Here is a 17,938-nt window from a genome sequence, read left to right as displayed (position 1 = left end):
GGGATCGACTGGCATTAATGTTCCTCTTGAGTATGTAAATAGCCTGAGCTGTGGGAGCGCAAAGCAGAGCTGCTACTTGTCTACTTAATCGCAGCGAGCTCCATCACTTTCGGACATTTTAGGGAGCTGAAGCAAGACATGCATGAGAACTTCAGCACTAAATACAATACCCACACTTAGAAGAGTAACCTCGGCACCCATCTCCGCCCCCCAATTCTTCCGGAACCCCCCCCTTCTTTTTTTTGCTCTCTCTCTCCTGATTCCCTCAGGACCCTTTACTCTCACCCTTTCTACCTAACTCCCCCCCAGACCTGGCAGTGGCCCTCACCCCTCCTACTTACACAGCTCCCTGACCAATCCTTCCTCTGCATGTGTGCTGCTCCCCACTGCTCAGCCTATCCCATCTTGACAAGCTCCAGTCGATAGACCCTACAGTCTAGTTTTGTTTACCTCACCCACTTGTCCAGCGGAACACACAACAATTGTGTTCATTGCCTGTTTGTCAGCCCCCTTTTCAGAACTAAGAGAGGAGAAAGAGAGGGTGGGGGGAATGAAAAAACAAAAATGGAGGCAACAATTAAGTTTTCCCTCCTCCCCATGAACCCTGTGCGAGCGGTTTCCCAGCTCTATATTCTGTGAACTAACTTGGAGGCCTGTAAAGTGGCCCATTATTCTAGTAGGGTTGGCGTGTTCCAAGAGCGGATTGCCTCAATGGCCGATGAACACAGAGAGGGTTTTGTTAGCAGCGTTTGGCTCACCACATTATGCACCGGTTAATTAGGAGCTCTATCTATCTATCTATCTATCTATCTATCTATCTATCTATCTATCTATCTATCTATCTATCTATCTATCTATCTATCTATCTATCTATCTATCATTCTATCATTCTATCTATCTATCTATCTATCTATCTATCTATCTATACAGTCGCCTAGATATCTACACATATAACCTGAAATCAACGTCTACCATGTAACATTTATGGATTACACAGACCTGTTGGTACATTCCCACTGACATCTTTGGGAATCCTTGTTTCCTCGTCCTGAAATCCAAAGCAAGTTTACGATCTTCTCGCATGCTACGATTTTTATGCACGTGGGATTTATGACAGTGGAAAATTGCTGAAAATTATTTTGCCTGATATTCATGATAATGATTGACTGTCACTATATGCTGGCTTCAATAATTAGGTTGTGGAAAAAGTCTATGAGAGAGTGCTCACCCTCTACGGCATTCCTTTGCTGCCTGTGACTGAAGAAATATTTACATAAGTTTGACAAAGTGTGCATGACTTTAAAGGAAAAAAGATGAACCAAAGAGTAGCAGGAGACTCCATGTGGCCTCATGTGTAAAAGTGTTAGTAGTAAGCAACAGCTAGCTCCTGCTTTTCAGATTCAAAGACATGGCTCTGAAAGAATAGCGATAGTAAAGAGCTTCTTTATCTTTAGTAATTGTAAATTTGTAAAATTCTGTTTATTTCAAAAAAGACCTAAAATACTCCAGTTCATGGAATCAGGACCAAAAAAAAGCTCAAGATAATCTGCCTTGGCTGAAAATATCCCGTACTGTATCAGTATCTTGTATGTGTGTGAGGAAGAAAAGACGAGAGAAACTTAGGTAGAGACAGAGAGCGATGAACAGGAAAACAGATATACGCTGAGACACTGAAAGTGAGCAGCTGACAGCTCGGTTACACTTCCCTGCTCTCCTGATACGCTTCCATATTGTGTCCCTGATGTTGTCCATTTTCTTCAGGACACACACAAACATAGAATGGCCATGTGTACATACATCTATTTCAAGTTTTATATGCAGATAACATATGGCACATATCCAAGAAGTACAAGCATTTCATTTGGTTGCACAGATACTCGGCACTGGTTTCAATACCTGCGGTATTATTATCTTACTGTTAGAGGATAAAATGATTTCCGTGCTGTTTTTGAGCAAAATTTAATATAGACTTGTAAAATTTTAACCAGACTTTGCTTCTTATTTAAATGAATTCATATAACATATAAAAATCTACACAAAATATTTGTGTTTAGGACTGAGTCATATGCTAGCGTAGGTACAAAATGTGCACGTGGTATCTTGGCTGAGCTGGATGATGTAATGAGCTGTATGTGTGCAGGCATGCCCTTTCAGGCAACGCTGCAGGGTGGTGTGGGGAAATCAGGGTAATGGCTACTGTTTCAGCCTATGCTCAGTCCCTATAGGCTGCACTGTTTAATTAGTGAGAGAACATCCATCCTCCTTTGTCCTCTTATTGGCAAATCCAGACCCGGACTTTAACCCCCCTCACCCAGCCTTTGATTCATGGAACATGACCAGCAGATGTTTTCATTGTTGACAATGGCATTCCATATTCAAAAACAATTTTAAGCGCATCCTGTCATTTTAATTCATTTCAATTTCAGAGTGTGTCAGGTGAGTCTAGTGATGTATGAAACATGATTTGCGCAGTAATCCAATTTCACAGGGCCAGCTGCCTAACACAGATGTCAGCTCGTCATGTGTCCACAGATAACGTGCTAACAAAAAAGCCCCTTGCTTGCAGTAAATGTGGAGACATGCTGCTCTTCAAGTGATTACTCTCCCCTTCACCTTTGCTGTTTTCTTATTCGCTTGCCATTCCTTTGTCTCCATCCTCACCTCCATCAGTGACGCCCCCCCGTTCCCTCGCCCTTCCCCCACTGCATTGTTATGGATCCATCTCGATGTGGCATTCTTGCCATTTAACCCCTCCCCTCTTCCCTGTCATCTGCCTCTCAGCCATGTAGCGGGTATATTATAGCGGCGTTTGTAGTAGGGGGTGGGGTTGTCCTGCCTTACTGGCTCATTTAATGAGCTCCGGTGGGGATCGGACCAACGGCATGAAAAGCTGCGTGTTGAAAAATGGGATGTTCTGTTAAACAGATGCGCCTCTGCTAATGATAGTGCTGTAGCCTCACTTCATATACAGCATGAACACAGAAACACTCTTAGGAGGCGGGAAATGTGTGTAACCCATCGTCTGCCAGGGAGGTTTGGAGCGGTAGAGTGAGAGCATCTCAGGTGACTCTTTGTTTTTGTGAACTTAGAAAAGAGTTGGCGAGTTGGATAGCTGGTACTGAAGGAGCGGTCACTACATAGCTGAAATGTTCACAGTTAAGAGTCTAAGAAGAATGTGAGTCATAAAAACTGAGACTTGGGTTATGAATGTGAGAGGTTTGAGAATAGCTGTTTGATGTTTGGCCTTTTTAAGTAATAAAAATAATCCAACATACTCTGGGGTGTCACTACGTGTCCTGTAGCTCCAGCAGTAAAGAGGTTGTGGTGAAATAGATACCACCAATAGATAAATTCCCTGTCAGATATTATCCGGATGAATTGAAGTCACCTCATTCATTTCTGTGACAACCATGATCCTGCATAATGGGCCGTTAGGACTTAATTACAGTGGGACTTTTTCACATGTGCGATCTATAGAGACTCCAACACAAGCTTCGGGATTCTCAGAGACTCTCTAATGACTGCCTCATTATGGACACAGAGTTGTGCTAAACAAAAGGAAACCTTAGGGAATGCTCCTTTATGCACTGCCAAGATGGCGATACACTGTGATTTTAAAATATAATGAGAAAAATGGGAAATTTGAAAAGAGAAAATTTGTCTTACAGCTGTTGAATACAAGAAATTGAGAATTTTCTCTCTCAGGAAGGACATTCATTGAAGAGGAGAGTCATCACTGTATTTGTTGGAAGCCCTGAAAGACAAAACTGACAGTCTGTGAATTCATGTAAAAAAATTGGTACAATTATGACAAGTATGACTTTTTTGAGCTCCTTATAGTTTCAGTATGTGACAATCTCAGGGTCAGCTGTGGTAAGTACATGGTAGTCTGTCAGTATTTGGGAGATCTGTGCTAAGACCAGAGGCTGGGTCACTGACCGTGGTACTGAATACCAGTGCTTAGGCCTACAAAGGCAGGATGCCCATATGTTTTTAAGGATACCCCTGTTATTGTCACCAGATCTGCAGCACTGTATTGATAACAACACGCTTTAAATTTCTGTTGCTTTTCTCTTATTTGACTGTGAGTAAAACTTCACAATTGCAGAAAAGTTTCCTCAGAATTTCCTTTCGAACACGTCACCTGCTTTCCAGTTAGTGATTAGTGACTTTGATGAATTTCAGCATAAATATATTTTATTCATGTTCACATACCTTTGTGTCTTTCTTGTGACTACAAGCTCACTGCAGGGTTAACTTTGAATAAGCCTAACACAACTTTTTAAGTGTCCCACTGAGTGACTGCACACCTACTCTCTTAAATTAACAGAATTGAGAAAATTTAGGATCACCAACACTAAAATGGGAATGTCAGAGGTGTAGCATGCTTTGGAAAACAACATTCAGAAACAGCTGAGACACAAATATGTGAAAAGACAATGTATAAAGATATTATGCAGAAAATACATAATCTTTAAAAATGTTTATTTGTTGGAGAATAGCATACTGTCTGCGGAAGGAAAGCACAGTGTCAGTTGTGATTTGGGATTTGATATTTAACACATGCAGTTTTGCATCAGTATTGTTTTATTGGAACGTCCACTTGATTACTTTTCCCTCTGTGGACATCTCTATCAATACCTGTCCCTAAACATATTAATCCCAACCATGTAGGGATGCATAATCTAGAGGTGCAGTGTGATAAAGCCTTTTTTTCTTTAGAGTCCTGGAAATGATCTCCCTCTTCTTATGCACAGCACAACCTGGAGTGTTTGCTGAGAGCTTCCTTTTGAGGGGCTGGTGGTGGTCACAGCTCCTAGGCAGCCAGTATGTGTGAGCTCATTTCTTCCCACTGTAATGCAAGTGACTGTGAGGCCCAAAGGGAGCAGATATATCCGGAGCCTGGCCCTGCTCCAGTTGCCTTTATATCACAACATATTGTGATGCACCAATCAAGAGAACGGGGATCGGGCTCCTCGAGAGACCAGTGGGAAACGTGTATAATGGGCCGTCTGTGCTATCACATGGATGATAACAGCCTGGATTTGACCAGTAGCAAACTTCTAGACATATTTTATGACTGGCACCATATGTCCACACTTACCACAGTAGCTTAAAAATGATGAAGCAGCACAAAACGCCTCATGAAGTTTGTTTACATTTTTTTTGAATGCATGCATTTGAATGAATTTTCTTTTATGAGATAAAGATAAAACTTCAATCTTTTGAGCCATACATTCTCTTTATAGGGTGTTTGTGCAGGCTGTGTGTTTGTATGCTATGTATGTGTGTGGCTGTGAGCTTCCTCCTTCCCCTTCATCCTCTTCTCTAAACCACAGAGTGTTGCCAGGACAACCCCTCGTGGTCCTTGCAGCATCTCAGCAGCCCTCAATGCCAGCGCTCAGGGAACCTCCTCGCACTGGGAAGGCTGCATAAAATTGGGATAATCGCCGTCGATTATGGGACACAATGAGCTGCTGCTTCTGAAAGATTCATTCATCCTGGAAAAAGAGACTGTGGAGGGGGGCAAGAGAAAGGGGCGCCTTGGTCCCTCCGCTGCTCTCCCACGGTGGGCACAGGCATGACATCAGTGGCCTGAAAGAACTGGCATTCTGGACATGCCCACTGCACTCCCCTCTTGCTATACCCTTGCACCCCCTCTCATCTGAATCCCCCCCCCTCCTTTTCTTGCTCCTGCCAGTTTGGATGCAGCGCTTGGCCGGACGAGTTGGGGCCGCTGCCACTGTTTGCGTGTGAAACAAAGCCCCTCAGAAGGAAGAGAGAGGAAGCAGAGAGCTTCACATGGTACCAGCCAAAAGCGGGGATGGCTGCCTCGGCCTTCCCCTCACAGGCCCCTCTTTTGGCTGAGAAGTGCTGGTGCGACCCCAGTACCCCCTTCTCCCCTAGTGTCCCTCTTACTCCCCCTTGTAACCCCTTCTTCTCTGTCCTAGCCCCTTGCTCTCATCCCGAAACTGCACTCTTTTCCCGGGAGAGCGCTTTGAATAAGGATGACATGTTAAGGGATTTAGGATGAGTGATTTCTCATGACACAACCTTTTTACAGACAGAGATGGCATTCCTCTCGCTTTTGTTGTGTAGCTGGTCATTTGTTTGAAGAGGAAATAGCTTTCCAACACATTTCCCTAATTAGAATAATGTGATACTGCTCAATGCCATGTGAAGTCTCATGCTGCTGGGAGACTAGAGGGAAATCAGCGTGACAGCATCCTCACATGAATCACATAGGTCAATTGTGCTTTGGAGTTCAGTTTGGAGTTTTATTGACTATAGTCAATCTAGATAGATAGATAGATAGATAGATAGATAGATAGATAGATAGATAGATAGATAGATAGATAGATAGATAGATAAAGTAACCAGTGTATAATGTGGTGAACCACATATCCATCTGGATGTCCTCAAACCTCTAAACAGCAGAATTATGTATGTTAATTGTTTATTCTTTAATCATCTTTTCCCACAAAAGGCTTACTTACAAAGCACTATTATATTGCGCCAGCATGATCATGCTCATCTCCAGCAGTCTAGCCTGTCATGCACTATCCATGGTACTTGGATGTGTCTAGAAGCATGCTCTCTGTGGGGATTACAGTGTTCAGGGACTGTTAAAGACCCTGAGGGATTTGAAACATAGGCTCTGATACTAGCTCCTCCCTCCATTTCTTCTTCTTAGTTATTTATTTACTTTTAGGTTTGTTGGCTGTGCGTCTGCGTATGATATGTGTGCACGTGTGAGATTCGTGAGTAGCTGGCCGTGGGTGTTGGTGGCAGTGGAGTCAAGGGGTAGGAGGTGTGGTGGTGGAGGGGGGTGGGGGATGTAGCAGACATCAGGATGGGGCCATTCAGGTTGCTGTGTCTGTGATTAAGTCTGTCGTCTGGACCGTGTTGACTCGCTCCTCTCTGGATGCTGCGGAGGAGTTTGTGGACAGCTGAAAGCAGGTTGCCGTCAGCAGAGCAGAGGTGTTTTTAGCCACCGGCTGTACCTGGGATCTTATCTGCTGACATCAGGCAACATATTTGGATGGAGCACTTGCACGCCTGCTAACACTTTCTTGTGCCGACTCCCTCTTAAATACCAAAGACTGGAGATTTGATCCTGGTCAATGTATATAGCACTTACCTCAACTCCCCCAGAAATGAAGTAAGTACTATGTATTTCCATTCATATCATAAATATTTACTCCTTTTACTTTTTTTCTCTTTTTTTTACTCCAGCCACTTATTGATTTTTAAGTTTTGTTTTTATACACAATGAAAAAAATATAGTTTTATAGTTTTCATTTTATTCACAACTCCAGTAACTCTTCATGGCTTTACAGTCCTGTAATGCAATTAATCTGACTAAGCTCTCAGCCAAGATTAACCGGTTTACAACATGATCCCATTAGTGACTGAGAGGAAGAAGCTGTTTGTGGGTGTGTGGGCTTGTACAGGTCTGAAGGTCTGAAATATGGTTTTGTACTGAACATTTAGTAAAATCTGATTATACTGAAACAAAAGTAACTTTTTAACATTTACACTTCCTAAAACAAGATGCCCAGTCCCATCTGATTGTGGACTTAAGTGTGAAGCTTCTCAGAATTATTTGTTAGGGCACAGTAATTAATTCGAAGCTCATGAAATGTTAATAACAAGAAGAATGTTGCATCAAACAAAATGACTCTATAACACAAAAACACCTTGCTGTTTCCTCCTGGTGCAAATTGATAATAAATAATGCAGCTGCTGCAGTGGCTGTAACTCTTAGCTATATTTTTTTCACATTCATCCATCACTGGGTCACACAAACCTGCTCTCTCATTTGTCTCTGACTTGGTGAGAAGTGTTAATGAGAGAGTATCGCCTGCTTCCTCTCATAGTGCTAAAAATAACGAAAGGGAGAGAAAAAGGGGGACATTCAATTAGCAGCACTCATCACTCCCGTGGAATAGGGTTTTTATATAATGGTAATTTTTTAATTTCTGGGGTTTTATGAATTCCTTGAGTTTTTATCTAAAGTATGAAATCACACCAAGATAGAGTGCAATGTGGCTGCTATTTGCCTGCTGTTTGCATGCATTTTCTGTATTTCACACATAGAAATTAATAAGAGGAGCTAGGAATCATCCATCTGTGTGCCTGGAAGGTGACCAGGTGGTCTTGTTATAGTCTTTCAACGTCACAATGCACACACAATGGGGGAGGTGCGTGTAACTTAGAAAGTGTGTGTTTTATGTGGAATTGTATGCATGCACAAAAAACTAAAATCTAAAAAATCATCCCAAAACAACCTCTTGATTCAAGCTCTCTGTTGCATTTGGTAAAAGCTTTAGCTTTGACAAAGAAAGAAAAAAAATACTTGACATCATCATTAATATTTCCAAATAACACAATCTTCACCACTGAAGCTTCCATTGGGGTTTTTTAGACTGTGAACCCCACGGCAAGGGGGAAGGTGAGGGTCACTTTATTTCATTTGTTCTGCTCTTGGTTATCCATCACACCAGCATTTGTAATGGGCTCATTGAATAGCAACAAAGTCCATAAGCAGACAAAAGATATATCAAGCCAAGCAAGTTAATTGTGTATATTTTTTCTTTAACTTGATGCTGAGGGATTAGCATAAAGCTATAGTGCCTGTTATTTTCTCTTTTCTGACATGTTTTAAACACATGCCTAACTGTCACATGACAGACACAGCTGGCTCCCTTCTCATTAAACAAATGCATTAACACCTCAGTGGGACTACAGACAGCTACTCTGGGCTGCTCATTATGGAAAATTGTGTTTTATTCAACACAAAGCTGCTCTCAAAGCATTACCTGTGAATGTGAAACTGAAATGATAACTGAGAGATAGAAAGATCAAGTCTAAGCAGATATATTATTTGATGGTTAGGCATTTTTTGGTCTTGTACTCTTTTTTTCCAGTGCAACAACATTGTAAAATTAAGGCTCTGTTTAATCTGTGCATTGTAACAATTCCTGAAAAGTCAACATTTTCCACAATTTATTTTATTTTATCAGAAAAAAAGTTTCACAGTTTCAGCAAAAATCGAACAAAAGTCTGCTCTGAGAAAATTGGGGCTACACAATCGCCCTTCAGTAAACTGAGATGAGATACCCCAACGGACTGTGATTTCAGAAGCAGCAGCTTGTAGTCAGCTTGCATCTTTTGGAATGCTCTCTTAACCGTGAACAAACAGTGTTCGAGTGACAGCTTGGCAATGCTTGAATGCTAAACATTTTTCATCACACAGTGTTTTGATTTGAGCTATAAACAGTTTTCAAAGGCTCCTGTATGTTGTTGTGGAATCAACAGAGTCCTCTTTCTCACAGTGACTGTCACATGACAGAATATGACCACAGCATGATCGCCACAGCATGGACATCAAAAATGTTCTGTGGTCAAGTGTGTACTTTTTACATTGTCTGACTTGATGGCTTTGATTTTAATAAATATCACTTGTTCTTTCTTCATATCACAGTGCCAACAGTATGCCTAAACAAGTGGAGGTGAGGATGCACGAGAGTCACCTGGAGCCCATTGAGGCCAGGCCCCAGTCGAAATGTGGCCTAATCTGCTCCAAAATGTTCAAGAACCTTCTTCTCACTCTCACTGTCCTTGGTAAGCCCCCTCACACTGTATTTTTCTTCTTTCAATTACTTTTTATTATTATTATTATGTTTTTTTTGTTTGTTTTTTTATCTCGAGAGCCTAATAAAAAGCAAGGCGGGCTAAACACAGATACTAACTACCACTTGCTAGCTCAATTATATGTGCGGAGGAGATGCCATCTGTGCTCAGACAGAAAGATGACTGAGTGTTCTGAACTTTCCCAATTCTGTGCCACCTGTTGCTATCAAAAGCTCTGTGCTGTACTGGACATACAAACAGCCTCTGGTGATGCATGAAAAGTGCTGTCATCTTACCACAGGCTGATTAGGGTCCAAAGCAAAAATGTTTTTAATAAACATCTTAAATTAGATTTGTTTAAGCTGTAGTTCTTTCTGATGGTTTGTTTTTATGTCGTCTCTCCCAGTCATACAGTCTATAATTACAGGACTCTTTAAACTGTAAATTAAAAAATATGTGTACATTTGACTTATTCAGTTTCTTACTGCATTGCACTTGTATAGATGTGGGCTTGTGTGAGCATGCGTACTGTGTACATCCAATGGCACCCGGCTGGACGCTCACATAGCAAGTGAGCCAGCATGATCATTGATCATCTGTCACTTGGCAGATGAAACCTTGAAAGGGAACTTGCAATTGCTCCAAAGGGAAAGCACAGGAAATCAAGTGCCATCCAAAACCATCGGGTGTGCAGAATCCACAGGATGCTGCTGGACTGGGGGATAGATTAAAGCGCTGAAGACAACTTAGGTTTAAAAAAAACAAAACAAAATAAAAAAACGCTGGAGGCCTTGTGATCAGTTTGTGTTATGAAACAATATATTGGGCTGTGTTATCTTTGGCAGCGGAAGTGCAGCCCCAGGAGGATGTTGGAGTTTTGTCTGGCCTAAGACAGACAGACACAGAGGCCAACCACCAGGCCTGGTAGGCAGGGGAGGGGGGGGGGGGAAGCATACAGAGGTCAGATTTACTTAACAGTGTGTGGCAGGAAAAGAGTTGTTGGTTAGAAGAGACACTGTGGCTTTAAGGGTCAACAACGATTTTGTTTGAGAATAGATGATCTTTCAAATGTCACAATATTCAGGCTATTAAAGAGTGGAGATCAGAGGAAAGGTAAGGTTGCACACACAAAAAAGATAGTGTGAAAATAATCGAAGTACCTCAGTGAGACAAAATGTGTGCCTGAGATTAGAGTGAAACATATCTTTTTATCCATCATTTATTGAAGCTTTTGAAAAAATACTTTTTAAAAAAAGAGTTTGCTGAGATGACAGATGCTTCACCAGTGAGTCTGACATGCTGCTCCCCCTCTCTGCTTCAAAGGAATCTGATCTTAATCCTCCACGAGCTTTGCTCACTGTGAGCAGGTTTGCACTTTATCTTCACAACCCACTGCCCTCCCTAAGTATCCAGCAGATGCCTTCTCACCAAACAACTGAAATTATAAGGCTGGAAGCTAAGATGTTACTAAGATGTTAATACGATGTCTTTGAGAACAAATCATATTTCATAGTTTGAATTGAAACTATTTTCAAGTAGCAAATGATTAAAATCATAGCATTTTGTTATGGTTTATTTGCATGTACTATCTAACTTACTTAAAGTTGGCTTGGCTTGGCCACTTTGTTTCTGTATTTCACTTTGTTTCTCTCACACAATTTCATATTTTGGGATTTTACACCTTTTTATTTTTCTTGTTGCACTTCAGGTGTGATCTTGGGGGCTGTATCAGGGATGCTGCTTCGTGTTGCTTCCCCAATCCACCCAGACATTGTCATGGTGATTGCTTTTCCTGGAGACATCCTAATGAGGATGCTGAAGATGTTGATTCTGCCACTCATTATCTCCAGTTTAATCACAGGTGCAGTGTAATTTATCACACTCAAATATATTAGGAATATTAAGTTCCTGATTTACGCCTTTTGCTGCTCTAATACGCTAAAATAGACTTGGTGAAAAAGTCATAATGCAATAAGAAAATACCCTTATATAATTTACTAATTGTCTTTGCATAGCACAGCCTTCATGTCTTGCAGCATTGAGTCAACATTTCCATTGGATACGTCCTAGCAATTAACAGGCAAACATGATCTTGCTTGCTTTGGGTGCAGGTCTAGCCGGTCTTGATGCCAAATCTAGCGGTCGCCTGGGCACCAGAGCTATGGTCTACTACATGACAACCACAATTATTGCTGCTATCCTGGGAGTTATCCTGGTGTTAGTCATCCACCCTGGCAACCCCAAACTGAAGGAGAATCTTGGCGAGGGCGAGAAAAATGATGATGTGTCTAGTCTGGATGCCTTCTTTGATCTGATCAGGAACCTTTTCCCAGAGAATCTTGTGCAGGCTTGTTTCCAACAGGTAACAGATTAAAAGGATTTATTCACAGTTTGAAAATCTTTGTGAGATATCTGAACACATGAATGCCATCCCATCACTTATTAGGGAATATTACACAAAGTCATAGAAAATAAACTTGTGTATTGGGACATGTGTAGGCTTACATTCATAAAGTGTTCGGAAGAGGCTACCAACAGAGAACTACAGGGGTTGATGCCTGATAAACCAAAACAATTGCACACACAATACAAATTTTATTTATATAATGCCAAATCAAAACAACAGTTGCCCCAATGCTATTATATTGTGAAGTAAATAGCTTTCAATAATAGAAAGGGAACATAGAAAATCCAAGCAACCCCTCCTCGAGCAAGCGCTTTGGGGACAGTGGGAAGAAAAAACTACCCTTTAACAGGAAGAAGCAGAATCAGGCTCAGGGAGAGGCAGCCATCTGTTGGAAGAGAGCCAGAGATTAATAAGTAATTAATTACTAATGATTAAATGCAGAGTGGTGTATAAACATATAGTGAGTGAAAAAGGTTAGTGAAGAAGAAACACATCATGGGAATCCCCCAGCAGCCTAGAGCTAGAGGATTCAGGGTCTCCTGATCCAGCCCTAAAAATATACTTTATCAAAATGAGAAGTTTTAAGCCTTATCTTAAAAGAAGAAAAGTGTCTATCTGCTAAATCCAAATTTAGAGCTGATTCCACAGAAGAGGGGCCTGAAAGGTGAAGACTTTACTTCTCATTCTACTTTCAAATACTAAAGGAACAACTAGTAGGCTTGCAGTCTAGAGCAAAGTGCTCTAATGTGATGTTATTGTACTATAAGGTCATTAAGATAAGATGCGGCCTGATTATCCAAGACCTTGTACATTATAAGAAAGATATTAAATCTGATTCTAGATTTAACAGAGAGCCAAAGAAGAGCAGTCAGTGTAGAAGATATATCTTGCTATATATATATGTTGCTATATATCTTCCTAGTCCCTGTCAATACTCTTGTTGCAGCATTTTGGATCAACTAAATGCTTTTTTAGGACATTCGAATAATAATGAACAAATCCAGCCTAGAAGTAATAAATGAATGAACAGTTTTTCAACATCACTCTGAGACATGTTTCTAATTTTAGAGATATGCTTCAAGTGGAAAAAAAAGTCCTACATAATTGTTTAATGTACGCGTTGAATATCCTGGTAAAAAACAATTCCAAGAATTGGTGGTCAAGGTAATGCTATCCAGAATGAGAATTTTCTTACTCTGGATAGCACTTGCTGCGGGTTTGTCTTTAAGACATAACTGCAGTTTAACTAACTGGTGTGTGTTATGGTGTATGTTCATGGACAGATAAAGTTTAGTATCATCTGTATAGTAGTGAAAATGTTTGCCAATGCCTTCTGATGATACTGCCTAAGGGAAGCATGTATAATGTTAACAGAATTGGTCCTAGCATGGAACCCTGTGGAACTCCATAGTTAACCTCAGTGTGTGAAGAGGACTCTCCATTTACACGAGCAAACTGGAGTCTTTTAGAGAGATCTGATTCAGAACCACTGCAGTGCATTACCTTTAATACCACAAAAGAATTCTTAAAGCAAAATATTTTAAATGGCATTAGGTCATTAATATTTATGCTTAATGCTTAATTTCTTTCAGATTCAGACAGTCACAAAGAAGGTGGAGGTGGTTATTGAGGAGGATGTCAATGCCACCACTATGGAGGGCCTAGTGGCTAACATTACAAAGGAGCCTCAGTACGTCATCAAAAAGTCACTGCAGTTCAAAAGTGGCATGAATGTTTTGGGTATGTAAAACTCACTGCAACTGAAAACACATAGTAATATAGCTGCAGTATGTGGCCTAGTAACATTAAGCAATATTACGACTGGTGCTAAGCGCTAACATCAGCATGCTAAAATGAAGACAATGATGAAGCTAAGATGCAAATGCTAAGCTGGTAGCAGGTAACAGAACATGTATACATGTTGAGAACATTCATCATCTTAGCCAGCTTAGCCATCACCATCACAGCATTTGCTAACTAGCGCAATACACAGAAATACAGATCGCTGCCTGATGGAAATGTTCTGAATGTTTTGCAGTTGAGACATTTCCATCAAAACCACAATGCAAAGAGAACAAGTCGGGGAATAATCAAAGTCATTTCGATTAATTCCCTCGGCACCATATTGATTTAATATCATGGAAAATAGATGTTCAGGTATTTCAGATACTCCAGTCATACTCTAGAGTCATGACTGGGAATCGGTTTTGAATGTTGCAAATATCTGGACAGGCCTATTGGTTTTTAAATGGAAACCCTATCATCTTATAAGAATTCCCTGATGCTGGACACATCTCACCCTTCAGCACTGGTGGCATTCAAAATGTGACACATTTATGATTTTTTGTCACAGGTCTGATTGGTTTCTTTATTGCATTTGGCATCTGCATGGGCAAGATGGGAGAGAAGGCCAGGCTCATGATTGAATTCTTCAATATCCTCAATGAGATTGTGATGAAACTTGTCATCATGATCATGTGGTTAGTGTCACTCAAGATTCCCATTGACTCATTTTAAAACTCATTTAAGTCATTTGAATCAGAAATGACTTAATTTAATGTGTTTGTTGTTCATTCCAAGTTATTTGTCAAGTCACTGTAACGCTTTAAAAGACAAAAGCTTGCTTGTAATAGGAAGATTTTATGAGGGTTAACTATATTAATATGTCGCTAAATGATTAAACATATACTTTTTCTTCTCATCAGGTACTCTCCTTTTGGTATTGCCTGTTTGATTTGTGGCAAGATCATTTCCATTAAGGATCTGGAGGTCGTGGCTAGGCAGCTGGGTATGTACATGGTGACAGTGATCATTGGCCTCATTATCCACGGAGCAATTTTCCTCCCCAGCATTTACTTCGCTATCACCAGGAAAAACCCCTTCACCTTCTTCCTGGGCATCTTCCAGGCCTGGATTACTGCTCTGGGGACAGCCTCCAGGTTAGCATCAGAAAAGGAATTGCTGTCTTAATATTTGTGCAAATTATTATACATTTATAATCCAACTTGTTTTGCTTTTCCCCTCCAGTGCTGGTACACTACCTGTCACCTTCCGTTGTCTGGAAGAGAATTTGGGTATTGACAAAAGAGTCACTCGTTTTGTGCTCCCAGTCGGTGCCACCATCAACATGGATGGAACTGCTCTGTATGAGGCTGTGGCTGCCATTTTCATTGCCCAGATGAACGGTGTCAACCTTGACCCTGGTCAGATTATCACTGTCAGGTCAGAAAAAACACGCCTTTGCACTTAATATTTAACATCCCATCCTAGCTTACATATATATAAGAATGGGTTTTAATCCTACAGAATGGCTGCATATGTGTGCAGTTCTTCCATTGAAGCTATTCTTAGTCACCAAAGTAAGACTTGCAGTTCCCACTGTTTAAATTGTTTAAACTGAGATAAATGCAGCTCCCACAGTTAGATCATTATAATAAAGACAAACTCAGCAGAAGTGTTGTGGCATTTAGTGGTGAGCTGAAAAGAAATTTAGAGTACAGATAATTAAGCACCCAGAGGAAGCAGCCATATGCCCCAGTCCCTTGTCTCATGCTAAGTAGGAAGCTAAGCAAGAATTACCAGTCGCTCGCTGTTTTCATCGTAACAGTCTTTCCAAAATACTCTTATAATCCAGTGATCTGCAGATAGATGACCTTGGCTCTGACATTTTTATTGGATATAAATCCATAGACCTTCAAATTAAACATCCAATCTCTCTTTCATCTCTGTGAGCTTCTGTTCATAAAGATGAAGAACCTACTCTGGTGCGCCTCAGCTAACTGTGAGGTGCAGAGGATGTAATGTTCATTGGTGTTTGGGGAAGTGCATCAGGGTGTGAAGAATGAGGTTAGGCAAGTGGTTTTGGAGAATGTTATTGAGTGCCGCTTTCCTATATCTTCACCCAGTCTGACAGCTACCTTGGCCAGTGTCGGGGCCGCCAGTATTCCCAGTGCTGGCCTGGTGACTATGTTGCTGATCCTAACTGCTGTAGGCCTGCCAACCCAAGATATCAGTCTCCTGGTTGCTGTCGACTGGCTGCTGTGAGTTTGATAAAAGAAAAAATTATATTGTGGTTACACTGTACAAGGTAATTTTGCCTTTGCTTGTGTATTAGGGTTTTGCAGACCCTTTACTAGCATGCAAAACCATCTTTCATGCTGATTTGTGTCTCATCAGTGATCGATTCAGGACCTCAGTGAACGTGGTGGGTGACTCCTACGGTGCAGGCATCGTGTACCACATGTCGAAGGCAGAGCTGGATGAGCTGGATGCACACATGGCAAAGTCGGATGACATCGAAATGATGACAAAGACCCAGTCTTATTACGATGACATGAAGAACCACCACGAAAATAATTCCAACCAGTGCGTCTTAACCGCTACCGATACCACAACTGCTAGCGCCACTGCTAACAATTCTGTTGTAGTAGATGAATGCAAGGTACATTTAATGCTTACAAACATAGAGACCTGTATATAACCCTCTCTCGTGTTGCATGCTCACCCTGCACCTTGCTTGAATCTGTTTGAGTTTTAAGCATTGCGTCTTTGTTTACATCATTGTAAATACACCCGCTGTTATTTTATTTCAGACGCAAAGCAATGGAACAATAGTTGGATGTATGCATGTGTTCATTTCTATGGAATAGCAGCTTTGCTGTTGAAAAACAACAACAAAAAATTATAGTTTATGTCAAAATATTATTCAGCATCAGTACATATGAATAAAGGATCAAATTTCTCTCCCTCAACAGTTAGCTTAATCTGATTACTGGAGCCAATTGGGGGTCGGCTCCAGTTCAAAAGGCAGCGCAAGATAATCCTCATTATGACACAGAGGAATTATTTACCAGCCACCTTTATCAAAACTTCAGAATACATGTATTAATAAACACTTTAAAGAAATGTCTTTTGACATCATTTTAAATATTGCTTATGTTCAAATTATTGTCCAGTGTGGCGTATTCTGCTTTTTCTTAGAATACAGCAGATTTTAACTGTTAAATGGAAACATTTCCAAAGGTTTCCCATTTTCTGTAGGATTTTAAGATACAGAAAGGGAAGTGCTAGAGCTAATTAGCAGTTCATATATTCCCTACACACCAACTACAAAACTGTCAGTGAGTCATTCCCTACAAGGGTTTTTTTTTTTTTTGCATTTTGACACCATCTATTTCTGTCCAGTGTGAGAAATATTCTGTGAAATCTAGAGGGGAGAAGGAGCTCCGGAAATGTAAAACATTTTAAATCTAATATCTGAATGTATTCCAGTCTTTTAGAATATTACATGTAAGTTCATAATGCTTGTTCTCTGACACACACAGATGGGCGGCAAAGGTCTACTGATGAGCCTATTCATTTATTAAAGGATGAAGGGCGTTACCTAGCAACGCTGGTAATCTGTCGCACAAGCAATCTGCCCATGGCAAAAAGTTATATCCTCCTTTCTCAGACTTGCTTTATTAATGGACACTTACATATGAATGTTACACAAAACCTTGCTGCTTCCAGTACCTTCCACACCACTTTTCCCTGTTTTCTGTTCTGCTTTGCCTCACATACATTTCTAACCCATTTCAAGTCCAATGAAACGCCGTAGATGCTTGCAGAATAGCTAAAACCTAACTATGCATTCATTTGGTAGTGTTCTTTCCTTTTTTGTGTTATTTGTATATTTTGAATTTAAAATGTATTCATTTGTCTTTTTTTTTTTTTTTACTGCCTCTTAAGTTGGTTTTCATCATAAATTTGTGGTCCATTCCCAGGTCATTAAAAGAAACTGTCTAACTCATGTTAGGACTACCACGAGCATGCATGAACATCAGTGGTTTTCCTGCAGTTCCAGTGTTCTCTTATTGCAAAATAGCAATTCTGTCTTTGTAGGTTTCAAGTGCT

General features: G+C 40.7%; 1 protein-coding gene across 3 annotated transcripts in view; it reads left to right on the top strand.

Annotated features, from left to right (window-relative positions):
• Positions 1 to 17,938, top strand: part of LOC146515775 (excitatory amino acid transporter 2-like) — a 28,748-nt gene that overhangs the window by 5,852 nt on the left and 4,958 nt on the right. The window contains exons 1-10 of one of the 3 annotated variants that reach the window (XM_085164798.1): positions 6,869 to 7,162; positions 9,488 to 9,627; positions 11,345 to 11,497; positions 11,748 to 11,998; positions 13,636 to 13,783; positions 14,397 to 14,523; positions 14,749 to 14,982; positions 15,071 to 15,265; positions 15,949 to 16,083; positions 16,220 to 16,484. In XM_085164798.1, the coding sequence (XP_085020924.1) occupies positions 7,125 to 7,162; positions 9,488 to 9,627; positions 11,345 to 11,497; positions 11,748 to 11,998; positions 13,636 to 13,783; positions 14,397 to 14,523; positions 14,749 to 14,982; positions 15,071 to 15,265; positions 15,949 to 16,083; positions 16,220 to 16,484 (1,686 nt within the window). In that variant the 5' untranslated portion in view covers positions 6,869 to 7,124. Of the gene's footprint in view, positions 1 to 6,868; positions 7,163 to 9,487; positions 9,628 to 11,344; positions 11,498 to 11,747; positions 11,999 to 13,635; positions 13,784 to 14,396; positions 14,524 to 14,748; positions 14,983 to 15,070; positions 15,266 to 15,948; positions 16,084 to 16,219; positions 16,485 to 17,938 lie in introns of those variants that run through there. The other 2 variants (XM_085164801.1, XM_085164800.1) reach the window with 2 other exon arrangements.

The sequence above is a fragment of the Neolamprologus multifasciatus genome, chromosome 7, assembly GCF_963576455.1.
Source record: "Neolamprologus multifasciatus chromosome 7, fNeoMul1.2, whole genome shotgun sequence".
In the NCBI taxonomy this organism is placed as follows: domain Eukaryota; kingdom Metazoa; phylum Chordata; class Actinopteri; order Cichliformes; family Cichlidae; genus Neolamprologus; species Neolamprologus multifasciatus.
Note: the sequence above shows the minus strand (reverse complement) of the source record. Positions and strands in the feature narration are given on the sequence as shown.